Source organism: Crocuta crocuta, unplaced genomic scaffold (assembly GCF_008692635.1).
Source record: "Crocuta crocuta isolate KB4526 unplaced genomic scaffold, BGI_CrCroc_1.0 scaffold217, whole genome shotgun sequence".
Classification (NCBI taxonomy): Eukaryota; Metazoa; Chordata; class Mammalia; order Carnivora; family Hyaenidae; genus Crocuta; species Crocuta crocuta.
This window is the reverse complement of record NW_027532208.1, coordinates 1,154,978-1,175,723: the sequence shown is the minus strand read 5'-3', so window position 1 is coordinate 1,175,723 and position 20,746 is coordinate 1,154,978. Positions and strand designations below refer to the sequence as shown.

Here is a 20,746-nt window from a genome sequence, read left to right as displayed (position 1 = left end):
CGGCGCGCCACCGTCACGTGGCTGGCCCTTGGGGGCGCTACGGGCCACGTGACCTGGCTGGCCTGGAGGGGAGGGGCGGGCCTCGCTGCCCCTCCTGGGGTACACCCTGGCTGCAGGGATCTCTAGCGAAGACCACCCGGCCGGAAGCCGGGGAGCGGAAACCGGTAAAAGGTGCGCATCTCTCCGGTTCCCCGGCGGGCGTGCCATGGGCCACAGCGCACTCGGATTGGCGCTGCCGCGAAGGGGGCCGGAAGCCTGGGCATCCTTCGCTCTCACCATCCCCCTCTTCCTTCTCCCCCCAGCCACTCGCTTGCTCTCGCTCCTGTGCCTGGCTATGACAACAGAATGATGTGGCTGCGTTTCTCTGGTCCCTGGATCCGGACAACAGGTCCAGGACAGGATGAGCCCTGCTCGGCCCGAGTGTGTGGGTCCGAGTAGAGAAAAGGAGCAGAGTCCCCAGGGTGAGCCATAAAGGATGCTCAGGACTGGCCGTGGGCCAGCTGGAGGGCTGGGGAGACCAGAAGGGCATGCCCTGTGGGGAGAGGGAACAGGTATCCCATCATCGGGCCACAGGGCGGGCGGGTGTGAGGGTGCGGTAGAGGGCTGGAAGGTGAGGCTCTATTTGGGGAAGCGTTCAGGCAGCCAAACCCGCTTGCCGGGATGGACTGGACTGTGGCACTCCTAGAGTGTGCAGGGGCTGGCCAGGTGGTCACCCCGCTGCACCCCCCACCCACACAGACCCAGGGAGACACCTGGGGTCCTAAGCTGGGTGCAACTCGATGGGCCCCTGTTAGATGTCTGCTGAGCTGTTATACTGAGATATGCAAACAGGAACGTTTTTCAGGAAGTGCCCACGAAGAATTAACTAAGAGGCAAGATGGGTTCGCATCAACCCCTGTGCTAGACGGCCCCTCACAGTCCGTCCTGCGTGCCCTACATAGGATTTTTCCATCTGTCACAACCGCATCCACAGTGACACATTTATCCAAATGAAAGAAAAATTCCACTCGTGTCAACCAGTCCAAGTTTTCTGACAATTGTAAGCGGAGAGGTTAACAGATGTCAGGCCAAATCCATTTATCTCTCAAGATGCATTTTAGAGGCCATTGCTGAGAGCTGGAATGACACCTTTTAATTCGGGAAGACACTTAAAAACACCACGGCCAAGGGAAATTGCAGGGTCTGATTACCGCCCCCCGCCCCCACCTCGCCGCCCCAGCACACACACTGTATGGATGGCTATAGGAAAGGGAACATCAAAATTTCACAGGGCAAAATCATTAAAAAGCAATAGCTCTTTGTAAAATGATGTGGAAAACAGGAAGAAGACACTTTGTAAACGAGAGTAATTGCATCACAGATGAACATTCTTTCTACCACAGTCACTTGCTTAACTTTTCACCCTCGGAGTCTGATGTGACTGCACATACTTTAGAAGGCCTCCGGCACCAGTCGGTGAGGTCTCCACCCTCATGCACATTTATCCAGCAGGCCTGGACAGAAGGGAAATCTAAGTCATAATTACCTGTGCTTTTCAGAGTCAGCTTTTTAACCAAACACAGAAAATGGCTTTTGTCCCCCGCCTAGAAGAGTAAGGAAGGCGCCGACACCATGCTGAAAGGAGGTACAACTTACGATACTGATAGTTGGGGGGCCCCTCAGGTGCACAGGCAGTTGAGTATGAGTTACACAGAAGTGAGGGAAAGGCTCACAGCGACCAGTTGGGATGTCTGGGTGACAGTCTGGGCTGTGGTTTCCCTAGCTGTTTGACCATAGCAAGTTGCTCCCTCCTCTAAGGCCTCAGCTTGAAAATGACCAGTTCTTTGAGGCACATCCCGGGGGGCCGAGTGTGCTCTGGTCTTCCCCATCAACGCACACCCTTATTCAGTGAAGACTGCGGCCCCTTCCCTGGGTCTTTTCATCCAGATGGCCTCTCAGCTGCCCTGGACTGCGTAACCAGTCCGGATAGTTCTGTCCCCTTGGCCATTGACTCCTATGGCCGAGTCCTTGTCCCTACCCTTTACGAGATCTTCAGTTCACATCTCTCACTTTCTGACCCTTTCTCACCCAGTTTTCAGCTGACTACCTTGCTTCCTGGATTCTGCTGAGACCCGCTTTTCACCCCCAGCCTCCTTTTCAACTCAGCCTGACCCTTCCAACCTCTCCTTCCTCCACGTTCCCACACTTCACCGAACTTCTCACATGAGCCGTCCTCACCATCTCCTTCCCGGCCCCTTTGTAGCCGCCTGCCATTGTGATGCTGGCTCTGGGACAGATTTCAGCCGTGCCCTTTTCTGTCTTTGGGAACCCCTCCTTCCAGCTAGAAACAACTCTCTTTCCTTATTCTGGTGACCTCACCTCTCTTTTTTTTAACCTCTGTGCAGGCTCCTCCTCTTCTGCCCCCTAGATGTGGGTGTCTCTCCACTTCCCCCTGACTGGTTTCATCCATTCCCCTTGTGTCAAGGAGGCTGTTGACTCTAAATGGTCACCCCCAGCCTGGCAGGGCATGTCCCAAGGGCCCCACCTCGCCATGTTCACAGCTGAATTCCTCATCTTTCCTCACACGCCTGCTCTATGTCCTGGGTCACCTGTGTCAGTCCCAGCAGCTATGCAGCTGGTGACATTACAGATCTGCTGTCAATAATGATTCCTCCTGTCCCCATCTAGTCCTGTGAAGTTTCCCATTTGTCTCCACAAGTCTCGAACTAATTCAGGCCCTCATCACCTCTGCTCTGTATTACTGCAAGTACTTTCCACCTGTCCCCTTCCCATCTAATCTCTACACTGCGAAGTGGAAAATTCCCATCTCTCCCCCACCCCCGCTGAGCCCTTCTGTTTTCCCTGAGGCCTTAGATCAACTCCAGTCCCCTTCACTTAGTGAAGGAGGCCATGACAGGGCATTTGCTTCTCAGCTTGCAACTCCTGCGTTACTGGGCCACCCAGGAGCTCAGCTCAGCCCTGCCCTCAACCCCGAGGCCTGGGTCACATGCCATGCTGTACCCTGTGCTGTGTGCAACTGTGCTGACCTTTTTCTTGTCTGTGTCTTATCAGATCTGGAGCTCCTTAAAGTTAAGCAAGGCCTGTGTCTTGCTCACTATCATCCCCATTGCTAAGCCAAGTACACTCAGGAATCCTTCAGATTAAGCTTTTAGTAGTGTTCAATAAACATCTGCTATATTCTGTGGAAAAAGAACACTGCCTCAGGACTCATGCCGGGGTGTTCTCTTTACTGAAATATATTAAATATTAAAATATGGTAATTGTAGCTCACGTTAGTCAAGTATGCCAAAAACTAAACATAAACTTCCACAGCGGAGAAGGCACACCTGTTTCCAACACCACGGCCAAAGGAAGTGGTGCGCTCACAGCTCTCCTTCCGTGCAACCCCGAAACTGATTTGGCGATATTCCTATTCCCAAAAGCAACACTGCTCCTCTGACTCAATTGAATTAGTTGAATTGAATAGAATTTCTTTTTCCAGAAAGATAAATGTTGAAAACAGGTGAGTAAGCTAGCAAGAGTCCTTGATAGGTTAAACCAGTGTTTCTGAAGGCGGGGGGGTGGGGGGGGAGCAGGGGGAGCCCATGGCAGAATCTGCTGGGGTGACTGTCCCAAATGCCTGAGCTGCCATGCAGTGGCCTCTGGGGCGCAGCCAGGGAGCCTTGGATGTGGGAGGCAGGCTCCGCTGTGGCCTGGGCCATGGCACTAGTGGCCTCCAGCAGACACGACCAAGTGCACCTGCTCAGGCTCTTCCTGCTGTAGCGGCCACTCTTCTGGTCTGAGCAACTTCCCCGCCTGCTTTCAGTCATAGATCTGTTCAGTCACCCCACATTTATCAAGCACCCGTGGTGTCCCAGCACTGTCCTGGAGCTGGAGGTACGGCGGTGGACAGAACAGGCAGGTCCTTGCTCTCACGACACTCAGAGCTGAGCTGGGAGGGGAGGGGTGCTGGTGTGGCAGGGTGCAGACCAGTAAACAAGAGATGGGTGTTAGGAAGAGAATGGAACAGAACAGGGTGGGTGGAAAGCTGAGGCCCAACAGCACAGGAAGAGGCATGGCAAGAGTGAGGGGAATGGGGGCATGGATGCCGGCTGAGGCTCCAAAGGGAAGCTGAAGCCACAAACCCACAAGACATCAGTGAGGATGGTATTTAAAGCCCAGGGTCAGATTAAGATCTCCTGGGGCCTGGGTGTTGACGACAAAAGGCGATGTACTGGGTCACCCTAACATTGAGAATTTGAGCGGAGAAGCCAGCCAGGGAAAGGCGGGAAGAAAGGCAGGAGGCTGTATTGTATTGTCAGGGACACTGAGTTTAGGCTTTGATGCCTCCACGGGCTGGATGTGGTGAAACTGAAGGCTTTCAGTTTGGGGGGTGAAACCTTGAAGAGGCAGAAGCAAACACAGAGAACTCTGGGAGCTGGACTGAGAAGGGAGGAGGTAAATGGGGTAGTAGGTGGAGAACCTGGAGCTGGAGCTTTGCTCTTTTGCCGGAAATGGGAGACCCCAGAACTGCTTGTGGTTGTTGGGGCGGGCGGGGGGTGGGGGGGAGGCAGTGGCTCAAGGGACAGGGAGGGCACACCAGGCCCTGTACCTGGAGGGCAAGCAGGGCTGGTGCATAAGTCCTGGGGCATGAGGCTTGGCCTGAACTCCGGGGCTCTCTGCTCCACGAGAGCTACCCACTGAAGGGGGAGGGCTGAGAGAGAGGGAGGGTGTAAAAGCACCTTGACATGGTGGGAGATGAGCCTGTTCGGGAAGACCTAAGGATGGGTGGGGGGTGCCGGTTCCCGGGTTGACATCTATGGTCTTGCATTCCAAGTGGGACTAAGGAGTTGAGCTCCTGATGCCCAGGGAGATAAGTACCGTTCACACAGGGAACACACCAGTCAAGTCCAATCCCCTGTGTTAGGAAACACCGCTCTCTGGAAGCCCAGGCTCGCTCACGCTGGACACACGCACAGCCAGTTCTCATCATTCCTGGTAGCCTGTTCTGCAAAGTCACTGTGAGCGCTGAGTGTTAATTAGCGACTGTGGAGCTGCTGCCGTCTGGGGAAGCACAGGGCTGGGTCACATCAATCAATTAACACACAAGCTTATTTTATGTGTGTTTGTTCAAAAGCACTCCTGTTGGGGGTGCGTGGCTAGCTCGGCTGGTAGAGCATGCAACTCGATCTTGGGGTTGTGAGTTTGAGCCCCACACTGGGTATAGAGACTACTTAAGAATAAAATCTTAAAAGATAAAAATAAAAAAGCTTTTGTTTATATTGATTCATTAACGATGAACTTGTAGCCAACAGCACTGCAACTCGTGCCTGGACAAGCTTATGTAAGGAAAGGACACCAGACAACATACTTTGAGCACTAGGGTTCGGGGCCACTTAAACATGGCAAAATCAAGAAAACGCCAAAAAAACAAAACAAAACAAAAAAACCCGTTACTAAATAGATGTGTTTGAGCTGAACAAGAAGGAAGAGCGCTGCTTTTTCTTAACCCAGCTGGGAGCAGTGCCTCAGGCAACTCCCAATTTCTCACCTCTGTGCACACTTGCAAATGACCAAATGACCACAAAGCACCACAAGCACAAGCGCTGACCCTGGGGTACAGATCGGTGTCAGAGAGCAGGTGAGTGCACAAACACAACCTGTGGGCAGTAAGGGGCAACTATGTTTAAAACTATGATATATAATCGCACGTGCGCGTGTGTGGGCATGCACCCAGAGGTTACTGAAGGAGCAGCCTGCAGTCTGCAGCTCTGGCACTAAAAGAGCAGTGCCTGGGCACCGCTCACCACCAGGTCTGGGCTACCCCCAGCCTCGCCCCTGAGCAGCACAGCGCTGTGGTGCAGTGGCTAGAACGGTGGGCTCTGGAGTCACACTGCTAGGGGTTCAATGCCAGCTCTACCACCTACTTGCTGGGGGACCTGGGCAAGTTTCCAGACCTCTCTGTGTTTACAAATCTTGTCTGGTAAACCCGTAAGGCCCCTTAATGGAAGGAAAAAGTATTCTTAACACAAGTAACGTTGCCTGGCCCAGAACTGTCTGGTGCAGTGCTCAATAAAAGTGTGGGGAGGAAGTGGGAATTCTTAAACGTGAGGCTTCCTGAAATGACCAAGTTACGCACACCTTCGTCGATCAATTCGATTTTTCCCCACCCACAAGGCAATTAACGAGGACATTACTGAATGATTCCCCCCTCATCATGGCTTTTTGAGGCGGGGGTGGAGGAGTTCTCTGAATCTTCCACTCCCTTCTCAATGATGACATCTAACTGTTCTGTTTTCTCAAACAAGACCCCGAAGACCAAAAGTCATTTAACCTAAGGTATGACAGCCCCTTAAAAACAGCCAGAAATTGCTACAGACATTTCCTACCTAAACATCCTCTTCTGAAATGCAGTAAAGGTGCAGAACACAGACCTCCAGCCTGGCACCTGCCACCTGCTCTGGCATGTGCGGCCCCATCCCTCATGATCTGCTCTGGGCCAGGTGTACTAGGTAGAGGCGGCGTCAGAACCAGAATACTTAGGTCTCCGGGCTCCAAGCTCCGGCACCCTCGACAACCTCCAGGGCAAGCGAACACCCACAATATCCAGGCTGTAGATTCAAAGTGAGAGTTGTGACACACATCTTGTGGGGAGATAAGCAGACCAACAGCTCTAAGATAGAACAAGAAACCAGCACAAAACCAACCAGCCAGTCCCTGACCAGAGAAACACAGGTTCCAAAATACACAGCCGCAGGGCGTGCTAATTTATTGGGGCTGATTTTCCATTTCAGCTTCCCGGGAAGGAAAAGTTCCTGTGGCCTGAATTGCTTAAAGGACATAAGTTATCACAGATGTTGCCTGGCTCAGGGCGGGGCCAGGAAGATCCATACCGCAGAAATGAAAAACAAGTCAAATGCTTCTTAGTTTTTCACTCAAAACCACTATATGCTTAATTCTATCAAACTCCATAAAAGGCACAAAATATACTTAGAAACTTGGAATTGGAGATAAAGAATCCAAAAAGGGAGCAAAGGCTCTCATTCAAACCATCTCTGTAAGGCTGCCCCTGGCCCCCTCCCACTTTACTTAGCCCTCCTTTCCTGCAGGATGAAGACGCAGGTTTTGGCCAATTCCCCCCACTTTCTGGTTGGGCTAGGGATCCCCATACTCTGCTCTGGCTCAGCCCAGCCTGGATTCTCAACCTGCTTATTTTTCTAGTATTTCATTGTTCTCCCCAAAGCCCTCTTAGACACCAAGTCGCCCTTCCCAAGGCTCGGCCATGGGTTAAGCCTCACATCTCCCTTTGCACAAGCGTGGGGCTTCCCGATCCACACTGTGATGGGGGGACAGCCAGGCAGCAGCATGTATTACAGGGTACGGTCTGCCCCTGAGCTGAGGGAAACGGAGGTCAAGCACCCGTGCGTTGCTGGCCCCAGAGCCAAGGCCACTTCCTTCAGCCTGGAAAACAGCTCCATGTTACAGGACCATCGCTGTCACACTATTTCCCAGCCTTCCCTACAGCCTCTGAAGAACACTTCAGAGGTCTGAACAAAACCTAAAATGTTTCTGTTCTTTACTAAACTTTTCTTTCAGAGAAACCAGCTTAAACTCATCACTGTCCAAGTATCAGAACAGGGACCAGGGGAAGAAGGTATTATGTGTCCCCCATCAGCAGGAACATGGATGCACTCTGCTTGGCAAGGCCCCAAGTGTCCAAGAGACGGTCCTCTCTGCCCCACAGGCTCAGAGTCCTGCTGACAGACGGGGCTGGGAACAATCGGGAGGGGCTCCCACTTGCTTCTTCCCAGCAAGGTGCTGTGGGGAGGGGGTAACTAAGTTGAAACACAGACTCCTTCTCCCTCAGGTTGTGTGGACGGTTTCCTGAGGCCCTGGTCACAGCACGGGCCAGGCTGGAGAGGGTCACCGGAGCAAATGCTGTCACCGCCCCGTGATAAAGCTGGGCTGCTCTTCCTCCTCCTCCTCTGTTCCAGACGCTTCCTCAGAGCTACTGGATGGCTGCTCCTGGGACAGACTGGACCCTGTAATCACATGACATTTGATTAGAGACATACAAATTCACCCAGAGAACCAAAGGGCACTTTGAAAATGGAGGAGCACTGAGAAAAAATCAGGAACTACAGTTTGCCCCTGAACAATGCAGAGCTTAGGGGCACCAATCCCCCACCACCACTGTAAAAAAATCCTCGTATAACTCTTGACTCTCCCAAAATTTAACTAGTAACAGCCCACTGCTGATTAGAAGCCTTACCAATAACATAAAACAGTCCATTAACATATTTTGTATGTTATGTGCATTGCGCACCATATTCCTACAATAAACAAAGCTAGAGAGAAGAAAACGATAAGAAAATCATCTATAGTGCTGTGCTATAAAAACAGTCTACATTTACATGGACCCACACAGTTCAAACCCATGTTATTCAAGGGTCAGCTGTAGTTGTTCCCGCACAGTAGAGCAAGGGGCCAGAGGGCGTCCTCATGTCCATCAGCCCCTCACGCCACTTCCCAGACACACAGGGTCGGTCACAGGGCTGCTCTACCACTGCTGGCAGGTGGGTCTCGTCTTTGCAAAGAAGGTCCAGGAGCATCCATAAACAGAGCCCAACACCCCATCGACTGGGCCTCACTGCTTTTTATGTGCCTGCCCCCAGGTCTGCCACCGTGGCGGCACGATGTCCCCGGCATTTAACACGAGGCTGACTGCACTCCTGTGGAGGTCTCGGGCTCTCACTACAGCCCACAAAAGGATTCAAAAGCTGTGCGGCAGAGGGCTCTGCCCACAATCAATAGGCTGGCTTCCCAGCTCTTCCCACAGATCCGACACCTCCTCTTGACACTCCACACGCAGCTCTGAAGCCCAGCACCTCCCTGGCACGGCACACCTGCCGGGCCCCACAGTGCAGCTGAGCTGGGCGACAGCAGAGCGGAGACGACTTGTTCCTGACTCCTCCTCCTCCTCCCCTGGAAGCAGGGCAGTGGGTGAGAGCTGGAACAGCAGAGCCAGAGCCCACTGAGGCAGCTGGTGGGCCCCTTATGGGCACAGTGGGCTCCCCGGGCCCACCCACCGGCCTCCTCCCTGCAGACACGCAGGAGCTCACTCCAGCACCCCTGGAGCACAAGGCACCCAGAGCTTTGCTACGATGTTGTCACAGCGTCACGCAGAGAGCTTCAACACAGGAGGCTCAGGGTGTCCAGGGCACAGCACGGCCTAGGAGTCACCTGCACACCGCAGGACGGGACACTGAAGGGCACTCATGGCAGTGGGTGGAAACCTCTCAGATTTAATCACTTTAGGATATTCCTCCTCCTCCTCAACCTCCTGCCAAAAAGAACGAGAAGTCTCAAAAGTACAAACAGTGAGCACGGGCCACCTCTCCACGCAGCGCCGTGCTTCACTCTAACAGGGTCTCGGAGACAAGTCCCACAATGACAGGTCCAGTTTACAGATGATGAATGGGGTTCAGAGAGACTAAGTAACTGCTGCTCAGCACCTCATAATTATGAAGGCCCAGGACTCCAACCTGTTTCTCTAGGCCTCAGCCTACCTCGTATGCAGAAGCACAAAAGGAAACTGAGGCAAAAGAATAACGAGATGGAGACACGAGGTGAGCACACTGAGTGGATAAGCAATGTCTATGCACACAAGGAATACCAGTCAGCCTTAGAAAGGGAAAGACATTGTGACATCTGACAGACACAACGTGGATAAAACTTGAGGATACCACACTAAGCTAATTAGCCAGTCACAGAGAGAAAGATACTTCCGGGCCCTCTTCCGTGAGGTACTCAGAGAAGTCCAACTCACAGAGACAGAGTCGGTGGGTGGCTGCCAGGGGCTGGCGGGAGGGAGAAGGGGCATCGGGGCTGAACAGATACAGTTTCCGCTTCCCAAGCAGATGGATGGCTACACCACGAGGCCATACTCAACACCACTGAACTGGTTAAGGCGGTAAACGTTACGGGGCACCTGGGTGGCTTAGTCGGTTAAGCGTCTGACTTCGGCTCAGGTCATGATCTCAGGGTTTGTGAGTCTGAGTCCTGCAATGGGGGAGCTCGAGCCCCGCTTCTCTCTCTCTGCCCTCGCTCACTTGCACACGCTCTCTCTCTCATAAAAGAAAAAAGAAAGTAAATGTTATGTGTATCTTACCACAGTATAAAAGAAAAAAAAAGAAAAAAGAAGAGACACGCACACCACAGAAAGATGACGAAAAATGAGACATGGACTGAACACCTGCTCTGAGCCCCGCACACCAGGCCAGCACTCCTCAGCTCTCTGAGCGCAGCACTCACGGAAAGGTTATTTCTATGGCACGCGGTGTGGTGGCTCCAAGACCCTGGGCACTCGGTCTCTACCCTGAAGAACGAGGGGGGCAGAGTCTTTGCCACTTGTGGCCCGTTCCCCATATACCAGCTGGGAGCCCTGCTCTAGAACCTGGGCTCCAACACGGAAATGGATTCTTTGCTCTGTTCCATACCTTAGTCATACTCTGTCTGCCTCAAGGCTCCCTGAGAACCGCCACCCACCCCTGCACAGGTCAGAACACAGGACAGGAGCACAGGATTTGATCCTCCACTCTGATCCTTTTTTTCTTTTTAAACCTTTTTTTTTTTTAAGTTTATTTTCAGAGAGAGAACAAGAGAGAGCACACATATGCAAGAGGGCAGAAGGGAGGGGGAAAGACAGAGAGAAAGCGAGCGGGCATGAGAGAGCGCTGATGTCAAGAGTGAGACACTCAATCAAATGAGCCACCCAGGCGTCCCTTCAACTCTGATCTTGAAGAAACACTGAAACACTGACTAGCCTGGGTGCTTGTGCACTGGGTGCTTTGGACGACAGCGATGCTAACTACAAGAGGAGGGCTCGGATCATCCCTTGTGACGGAGAAGCCCCTGGAATGTGGTACCTCACCTAAGAGGAACACAACTGATTCCTATGTGTGCGAAACATGTGTCAGGGCCTTGAAGCATCTGTCTCAAAGAGGAGACACCTAGGAATCTGGTGCACATTCAAGTCCTTTGGTAACTGAATACAATTATTTCACTCGCTCATTCTTTCAACATAATAAACAAATAAAAGAATGAAGTGCTCATTACTACCGTGTTTAATATCCAGAACCTAAGAATTAAGAAAGCTGCTGTCCCAAATGCAAACAAGACACCACAACACACACACCAGAATGGCTGCTGACTGCTGGCGAGGCTGTGGAGCAAGGGCCGCTCTCACCTGCGGGTGGGAGCGCAACACAGAACAGCTGTTCCGGGGACAGTCTGTCAGCTTCTCGTGTGGCTACAGCCCTTGTCCTGTAACCCAGCAATCACCCTCCCCAGTACGTACTCAACTGACCTGAAAACACATCCACACAAAAGTCACACATAAATGTTTGCAGCAGTTTCACCAGAGACAGAAGGCAACCAAGACGTCCTGTGACAGGTGAGTGGACAAACCAACGACGGTGTGTCCGTGCGACGGTGCGGCGGATTACTGTTCCACACTAAAAAGGAAGGGGCTGCAGAGCCAGGCAGAAGCGTGGATAGACCTTAGTCGTATTTTTCTAAGTGAAGGAAGCCAGCGGGAAGGGTTCCGGGGACTGTGGGTGGGAGGGGGCCGCAGAGGTGAAGCGCAGGCGATTCCTTCTACAGCACGGAAACTACTCCGTGTGACGCTGTAATAGTGAACGCATGATGTGCTACCTGCTTTTGTCAAAACTCACAGAACTTTGTGGGTCAGTACCCACAAAGAGTAAATCCTAACGTATGCAAACATAAAGTTATTCAGGATGTCAGGATCCTGGGATGAATGCAAATGTGGCACCTGAATCCAACTGTGTAACAAACGGAGGAAATGACCTCTGTGAAGGGGGTGGGGTGCCGCCCTGAAGTACTTCTGGAAATGGTGGCGTCTGTAAGACCAAGGGCAAAGGAACTGTACTTAACAGTGCACACTGGCTGATAAAAACTGTGTCGCACAGGTAACGGGCTACCGATTCTGAAGCCACTATCCACGCCCACCGGAACTGAACAACCAAATAACTGAATGGTGGACGGTAGGGGCGTCATGGTGGGAGGTTATAGGCAAACAAGTGAGAAGGCTGGAATGATCCATGTGGCACTGAATTAGGGTTGGAGACATCGGGATAAACTCAGTTGAGTGAAATACAGATCAGTACAGATGGTTACATATAGAAATACACTGGTCAGTACCCACACACATTTCCTTGGCCTACCAACAACCACGCCCCAGTAGAGAGCACACGTGACCCCTGGATCTTGGTTTCTAATACCATTCCCCCATAAAACGAACCAAAACTACTCAGAGAAATGGCTGCTTCTAGGTCTAGGGCAGGAAATACACAAGATGAGTCTGGAATAGCTGGTAGTGCCAGCAAGTAAGGAAGTGCTAAAAAAACAAAAAACCAAAACCTACCCTAAATCCCACAATGATGGGAATATGTAAAAGGGACAAAGGAGCCCAAGGAAAGTGGCCCCAAAGGCCAAAGCTGCAGTGATTTGAGTAACAAAATAAAGTGTAGTAGATTAGACCTAAAGTATAAAATAACTATCCACAAGTCCATATTGATATAAATAGACAAACAGGGAAGAAGAGACAAATCTGTGAAGGATTTCAAATAATTGACGTAGCTACTCCACCCTCACAGAGAGGGTGCATAACCCCTCCACTCTTTAAGTGAGAGCTGCACATAGTGACTTCCTTCCAAAACGTACGGGGTGGGGGGAGGGGACGGAGGAGTAAATCTACAGTAGGCAATCCTGACAAGCACTGCCTCAGCCAGGTGATCAAGGTCAACACATCAGTAGTGTCAGTCATCTTGACAGTATACAGCCTTGACATAATGTGATGAAGAATGGAACTTTATCTCTCTGGCCTTCCTCCCAAAAATAAATAACTCCAGTCTAATCATGAGAAAAATATCAGACCAAACCCAATCGAGGGACATTCTACAGGACACCCAACCCTCAAAACTCTCAAAGGCATCAAAAAACAAGCAATTCTGAGGAACTGTCACAGTTAACAGAAGCCTAAGGATACATGGTGACTGAATGTAGTGTGATATCTTGGATGGGGTTCTGGAACAAAAAAGGCATTAGATAAAAACTAAGTAAGTCTGGACAAAGTATGGACTTTAGCTAACACATCTATCAATAACTGATTCATTAATTGTGAGAATGGAATGGTTAATTGCAGCTGTTAATAACAAAGGAAGCTGGATATATGGAAATTCCCTGTACTATTTTTGCACTTTTTCAGTAAATCTAAAACCACATTAAAAGGTTTTTATTAAGAAATAATAGAGGACACTGTATCACACTCATGGAACTGGGATTACAGCTGAATCGTGTCAGGAGGAAGAATTTCCTCTGCTCTTCAAAGTCCTTCTAGCTGGACTAAGAATCAAATTGACATGAGACAGTAATAGGAGAAAATCTAATTTAGTTTTGACAGATACAAAGTTCCAAGAACACACAACATGAAGGCTGGAGTGACGTCCTGAGCATAGAAGAGGAGTAGGAGTCTGAGGATACAAAGAGGCGGAAAACCATCAGCAGGAAGGTAACAGGAGACGTTCTGGAAAACAAAGGTTGATTGCCCTATTGTGCAGATAATTTCTTAGGTAAAGAGGAATCTCTATTAATAGCTCTCTTCCTGATACAGCAGACAGTTGAGGGGGGAGGTAAAGAGCTTTTCCTGAATCTGCTGTGTTTTGACTGCTTTTAACCGATGAAAATTAGTAACAGAAAACCTTACCAAAATGGAGGCAAGGAGTTCTGGTAGGGGGAGCTCTCATACCTACCAATCAAGGTCAGTTGCAGACCCAACAGGAAGAGATGGGCTTGACTTTGCATGTGGACACAACTCTAATATCCCAGGCAGAGGAAGAAATGCTTTCTTTGTACCACCCAAAAGCCACTATACTTCGAATTCTCAGTTGACTCCACTGGACTTTTAGTTTGTAGCGGCCTTCCCAGCTCACCCCTTCTCTTTAGGAGAGCATTACCTCGCCTTTGTTCCCTAGACTTGCCTCTGGTTTTGCTGCAGCTTGTTTGCCACGACTGCAATTCTCTTTTATTCCCAAATGACCCCCTTTTTGCTGGTAAGATAACTAGCAATTTTTAAGGTTAACAAACTTAAAATAATGTTCCTGCCTACATGGCCCACCTTGGGATAGCCTGCCCTTGGCTCCTTCAAGGGACAACTCCATTATACGGTTTAGCAGATTCTATAAACCAAGTAAGTACGCGCAGCACCCTCTGGGAGCAAGGTGGAGGGAAAGACTAGATTGGTTAGGTTGAGGAGGGAGGTTAGGCTTTCCAAAGAGAGAAAACATTCCAAGAGGAAGGTGCAGGGTGACTAGGAGCCCTTTAGGCAAATGGGGAGTCAGGTAGCAGGAGAAAGGAGAGAGCACAGAGCCCCGAGCAGGTGAAGTGAGGTGGAAGAACAGGGGGGTACACCTGGCGAGAGCAGAGAGCCCCAGGAAGGGAGCGACCAGATCCAACCGATGGAGAGGCCGGAAAGCAAGAGCAGGGATTTTGGGAGCTGCCGACTAAATCTCAAGCAGGGTCACCTTGTGGGTAAGCATACCAGACAGTGGGTTCCAATCCTGCCCTGTCCCCCACCCCCTCTAACTATGCTGGCACTGTTCGGTGCCTCAGGTCCCTCAACTGTAAACTGGGGTAACACCACCGCCTGTCTCCCAGGGTCATTGGAAAGATAATGTTAATATTCACAAAGCACTTACAGCTGGGGGGACACAATAAATGTTCAACAAACATTAGCTACTGTTATTATGTAACTTTTTTTTTTTTTAAGTAAACTCTACCCCCAGGGCTTGAACTCGTGACTGAGATCAAGAGTCACATGCGCTACCACCGACTGAGCCAGCCAGGTGCTCCTGGTATTACATAATGTTAAAAAAGAAAAAAGAAGCCCAAAATGGAGTCAGTCACCACCCCCCACCCCCCACCCCAACCACAGCACACCAATACTTAATGACAGTTTCAACCTATGCCAGGAATGTGACTTTTAAACAGTGGACCTGAAATTTCCAGATCTACACAGGAGAGGTCATCTGCATGATGAAAACACTGCCATTCGCTTTCACCAACAGCCCCCGCCCCCCAAATATTTCCCAGCTTGAAACAACCCTTTCTTTTCTTTTGCTTTTATCTTCTTGCCCAACCCTCCTTCGAACAAAACCCTTCCATTCTGTACACCTCCTGAGGGCGTCTCTCCCTAGCTGGATGGGATGCTGTCAGATTCCTGAATTGCTTAAAATAAAGCCAATTTGATCCTCAAATTTACTCAGATGAATTTTGCTTTTTAATAAGCAAAAGAACAAATGACAGTCTAATCTATGTTTTAAACAGAGCTCTGAAGGTTGTACCCAGGTGGGAGAAGTGGGAGGTGGGGTGGGCAGGGAGTGGAGGGTGCTACCCTGGTCCTGCCAAATCTAGATCTAGATCTTTGTAAGCTTTTCACTAAATCTTCGACGAGACCCCGACTGCTTCTGAAGTCACATTCTTCTCCATGTGGAGGAACAATTAAAAAAAAAAACTTTTTAAAAAATTTATTTTGAGAGAGAGAGAGCAAACAAGCAGGGGAGGGACAGGGAGAGAGGGAGAGACAGAATCCGAGGCAGGCTCTGCACTGTCAGCACAGAGCCCAACATGAGGCTTGAACTCACAAACCATGAGGTCATGACCTGAGCCAAAAGCAACAAGCAGACACTTAGCTGGCTGAGCCCCCCAGGTGTCCCTGGAAGGAACAATGTGTAAAGCCAGCGCTGGTGAGGACATGGCAGAAGTGTACCCTGCTGCACTCTGTCTATGGCAGTAATGACTAGTACTACTCCTTTGGAAAGAAATGTATTTCAAAAACCAGGAAATCTTTTTATACTCTATGATCTAGTAATTCGCACTGCTAGAAATTTTCCTTAAAGAAATAAACCATAAAGGAGGAAGATTCTTTTTAAGACAAAAACTGAATCAATCTAATGTCTAACAAAAGGGAAAGGGTTAGACATATCACAGCATGTCAACTGCTGCATATTACCAGTCACTGAAAAAATCAGGAAGGAGCAGAAATGCTCACAATATTAAATAAGCAAATGGAAAACTGCTTATACACTATAACCACATACAAATAACACGCGCATGTGACAAGAGACTAAAGGCAAATGGATAGAAAGAGGCTTTATTAGGATAATATCTGAGCTGTTTCCATTCGTGTTATACTATTGTTTACTTAATATTTTAAAATACAAGAATCTGACTTTATTCACATATTTTAGGAATACTAAGTAAATGCCGAGTGTAACTGAAACTGATACTTTTTATTTTTTACTTATTTATTTTATTAAAAAAAATTTTTTTAATGTCTTTATTTTATTTTGAGAGAGAGAAGCAGAGAGTGAGCGGGGGAGGGTCAGAGAGAGAGGGAGACACAGAATCTGAAGCAGGCTCCAGGCTCTGAGGTCGCTGTCAGCACAGAGCCTGATGCGGGGCTCGAACCCATGGACTGTGAGATCATGATCTGAGCTGAAGTCAGATGCTTAACTGACTGAGCCACCCAGGTGCTCCTATTTTGTACGTATTTATTTACTTTACTTTTTTAAAATTTACTTATTTGTCTTTGTAATCTCTTTATCCAACGTGGGGCTTGAACTTATGATCCTGAGATCAAGAACCACAGGCTCTTTTGACTGAGCCAGCCATGCCCCAAAACTGGCATTAACTTTTTATTATTTATTTATTTATTTTTAACATTTATTCAGTTTTGAGAGACAGAGAAAGACAGAGCATGAGTGGGGAAGGGACACAGAGACAGGGAGACACAGAATCTGAAGTAGGCTCCAGGCTCTGAGCTGTCAGCACAGAGCCCGACCTGGGGCTCAAACCTACAAATCGTGATATCATGACTTGGGCTGAAGTTGAAGCTTAACTGACTGAGCCTCCCAGGTGCCCCTGGCATTAACTTCTTAAAAGAACAGATGAAAGAATAGACTAGGAAAGAAAATCCTTCCTTGTACTACTGAATTCTAAGGATGTGGGAAAATATCTGTCAATGTTATGTGATAAAATTAGAATAACTATAAATATAGTATCTATATAAGTAGATTTATATAATATACACTTAATAATTGGAAAAAACATGTCATTAAAGTGTTAAAGTGACTATTTTCAGTAAGGATTAAATTTTTTAAAATTTTATTTTATTTTTAAATGTTTTATTTATTTCTGAGGGGGAGAGAGGGAAAGAGGGAGAGAGAGAGCGAGCGAGCAGGGGAGGGTCAGAGAGAGAGGGAGATACAGAATCTGAAACAAGCTCCAGGCTCTGAGCTAGCTGTCAGCACAGAGCCCAACGCGCGGGGCTTGAACCCACAAATCGTGAGATCATGACCTGAGCAGAAGTCGACGCTTAACTGACTGAGCCACCCAGGCGGCCATAAAGGTTTTTTTAAAATATTCATTAAAAAAAAACTTTTTTAATATTTATTTTTGAGAGAGACACAGAGTGTGTGGGGGAGGATCAGAGAAAGAGGGAGACACAGAATCTGAAACAGGTTCCAGGCTCTGAGCTGTCAGCACAAAGCCAGAAGTGGGGCTTGAACCCACTGACAGTGAGATCAGACCTGAGCTGAAGTTGGATGCCCAACCGACTCAGCCACCTGGGCGGCCCCTCTCTCTCTTTTTTTAATCTTTTTTTTAATGTTTATTGATTTTTTAAGAGAGAGTGAGCCAGAGCCAGAGCGTGAGTGGGGGAGGGTCAGAGAGAGAGGGAGACACAGAATCCAAAGCAGGCTCCAGGCTCTGAGCTGTCAGCACAGAGCCTGATGAGGGGCTCAAACTCACAAACCACAAGATCATGACCTGAGCCAAAGTCGGAGACTCAACCGACTGAGCCACCCAAGCATCCCAGGATTAAAGTTTTGACTTTATTCTTTTTTGCATATTCTAAAAAATTTTATTTTTTTAAGTTATTTGTTTATTTTAAAAGAGATCCAGAGACAGTGTGAGCAGAGGAGGGACAGAGAAAGAGGAAGAGAATCCCAAGCAGGTTCTACACTGTCAGCACAGAGTCCAATATGGGACTCAAACTCACAAAATAGTGAGGGCATGACCTGAGCCGAAACCAAGAGTCAGACTCTTAACTGACTAAGCGACCCAGGCCCCCAAATTTCTTTTTTTTAATTAATTATTTTGAGAGAGAGAGAGAGCGAGTGAGCACAAGTGAGCAAAAGTGGGGGCAGGGCTCGAACTCACAAAGCTTGAGATCATGACTTGTCTGCATATTCCAAAAATTTCTAAAATGACCATATATTATCTTTAGTCTCAAAACACACAAATATATGAATAACTTTTCAACATAGCATGTATAAGAATTTTGGCACTGAAACAAACAGTTCAATCCAAAACATATATTGAGTTCGTTCTGAACACACCAGTTGATATGAGTCTTGATGGGGGCAATTTTGTCCCCCCTTCCTCACTAAAGAACATTTGGTAATGTCTGGAGACTTTTTTTTTTCAGTGTTATTTAGTTTTGAGAGACAGCGAGTAGGGGAGAGGCAGACAGAGAATCCCAAGCAGGTTTTGCACCATCAGTGCAGAGCCTGATGTGGGGCTTGAACTCACGAACCGTGAGATCATGACCTGAGCCGAAATCAAGAGTTGGACGCTTAACTGACTGAGCCACCCAGGCGCCCCATCTGGAGACATTTTTGACTTTCAGTAACCTAGGGAACAGTAGATACTACTGACTGGCATCTAGTGGGTAGAGTTAAACATCCCACGGTGAGCAGGATACAGTCCCTCCCAACAAAAAATTCTTCAGCCCAAAATGTCGATAGCACGGAGGATAAGAAACTGCTCTTGACTTACTTAACAACCAATCACCTGAGGCCACCCTGGGTTTCTTTCACAGGCAGGCCTATGTCAGGGTAAGTAACACTGGTGTTAGAATACATTGTTTTGGGAGTTCAAGGTAACAAAATAATCCAGACTGGCTTAATGCCATCCTGTGGCGCTGTTCAGACAAATGAACTACTGGACCGGCAAAGACAGCAAACGGGGCTATTTCCTCTCTAACAGCAGAACGGACTCCTAGCCAGCTGCCCGTCACTACTTTTTAGAAGGGCCTAAAGAGCTCGAGAGATTTCCGAGCAAGCCCATCAACAACCCAGAGGAGCACAGAAGCCACCTTGTGGCACAACTCAGTATCACATTTCTAGTTTCTAGTCATTTCAACCAGACAACAAGAAAGTCTATTTTCTCTTTCACGAAATGAAAAATAAGGAAGGAAACTGAGAAGGCGCAGTAAGAGGCACGCACACCATCTTTATGACCAGCACACTGTGCTGCTCACTGGCACAAAGCACGCGCATCCATGAATTATGACTGATCGCAGTTTAGTATGTATTGGTGCTAACTTCACAACTGAGTAGAAGAGCAGGGCCCACATATCGGAACAATCATTTTCAAATTGGTTGGACTGTAGCCCGTAGCTGACACAGTGAAAGAAAACTTCACAAAATACTGAACCGCAGTGTGATGAACTCTGACAATTTCTAGTCTGTTCTATTCATGTCTGGAAAAACGACAGCCACAGCCTCAAAACTGACTGCATGACCTAGCGGGCGAAGATCACACCCTCGGCTTGAGAAAACACCACGTTACTATGGTTTGACTCCAGGATGTGGCATGAGGACAAACCTGTCTTTTTTTTTTTTTTTAATATTTTTATTTATTTCTAGGAGAGAGCGAGCGAGCAAGCATGAGCAGGGGAGGGTCAGAGAGAGAGGGAGATACAGACTCTGAAATAGGCTCCAGGGCTCTGAGCTGGCTGTCAGCACAGAGCCCGACGCGGGGCTCAAACCCATGAACCGCGAGATCATGACCCAAGCGAAAGTCAGACGCTTAACCAACTAAGCCACCCAGGCGCCCCAACAAACCTCTGTCTTCTTGATAGAACTGAAGCTCAAGACAGCAGGAGACCTAGGGGGAGGGCACAATCTCCCCGAAAATACTAAAGCCTGCTGTACGATCTCAAATATACTTTACAGCCTCGGGCAAATTAAAGGAAGATGACGGAATACCATATGGTCAGGTGCACCGAATGTCTAGAAGAGGTTAGAAAAGCAGGATTCAAGAGGCCCCACTCTGTGATGGTGCCGCTGGTCCCCTTCAATTATAGAACTGATTACTAAAAAGTTAATATGCCATCCCAAAGACCCAAAACAGGTTCATTAAGTGCAAACTAACCTGTTTCTTGTTCTGAAAGAGTTTTAGACTCACTGGTGAGGGGCCTCCCTCCCCAATATGGTAATTACAGCAAGGCATTTGGCAAAGTTACCAAACAGCAGAATTTTAGATCTAGAAAGAGCCTATCAGTTATAAGCTAAAAAAGAAACCTCAAATAAGAGAAGTCAGGTGTTTGAGGTCAGGGTGAGCCAGAGGCAGAGCTAAGTCTAGAACTAATGTCTATGGTACTCACTCCGTGATCTCATATTACCACTTAGTTTCTTACGACATGTCTGTGGGTAAGAAAAAAGAAGAGGGAGTCTGGTTGATTCTTGGCTAGAGAATTAACTCCCTGCTAAGAGCTTTAGCAAACCTTCCTCTCAGCCTACACGGAGAAACTGTGCTGTGGAGGCTAAAGGGCTCTGGCTTGACCCAAGCCCAGGCTGGTTCAACATTTTTATCAATGACAAGGGAATTAGGCTTATCA

The 20,746-nt window shown here is 48.7% G+C and overlaps 1 protein-coding gene and 1 long non-coding RNA gene across 2 annotated transcripts in view; one reads left to right on the top strand and one right to left on the bottom strand.

The window, feature by feature from the left end:
• Positions 1 to 30: 30 nt before the first annotated feature.
• Positions 31 to 967, top strand: LOC144242920 (uncharacterized). Its single transcript, XR_013338490.1, has 3 exons — positions 31 to 171; positions 303 to 461; positions 845 to 967. It is a non-coding gene; the product is annotated as an uncharacterized LOC144242920 (long non-coding RNA).
• A 5,748-nt stretch (positions 968 to 6,715) lies between these two features.
• Positions 6,716 to 20,746, bottom strand: part of PRKRIP1 (PRKR interacting protein 1) — a 31,110-nt gene continuing 17,079 nt past the window's right edge. Inside the window, exon 6 of the mRNA XM_077777821.1 lies at positions 6,716 to 8,021. Coding sequence (XP_077633947.1) covers positions 7,921 to 8,021 — 101 coding nt within the window. The 3' untranslated portion in view covers positions 6,716 to 7,920. The remainder of the gene's footprint in view (positions 8,022 to 20,746) is intronic.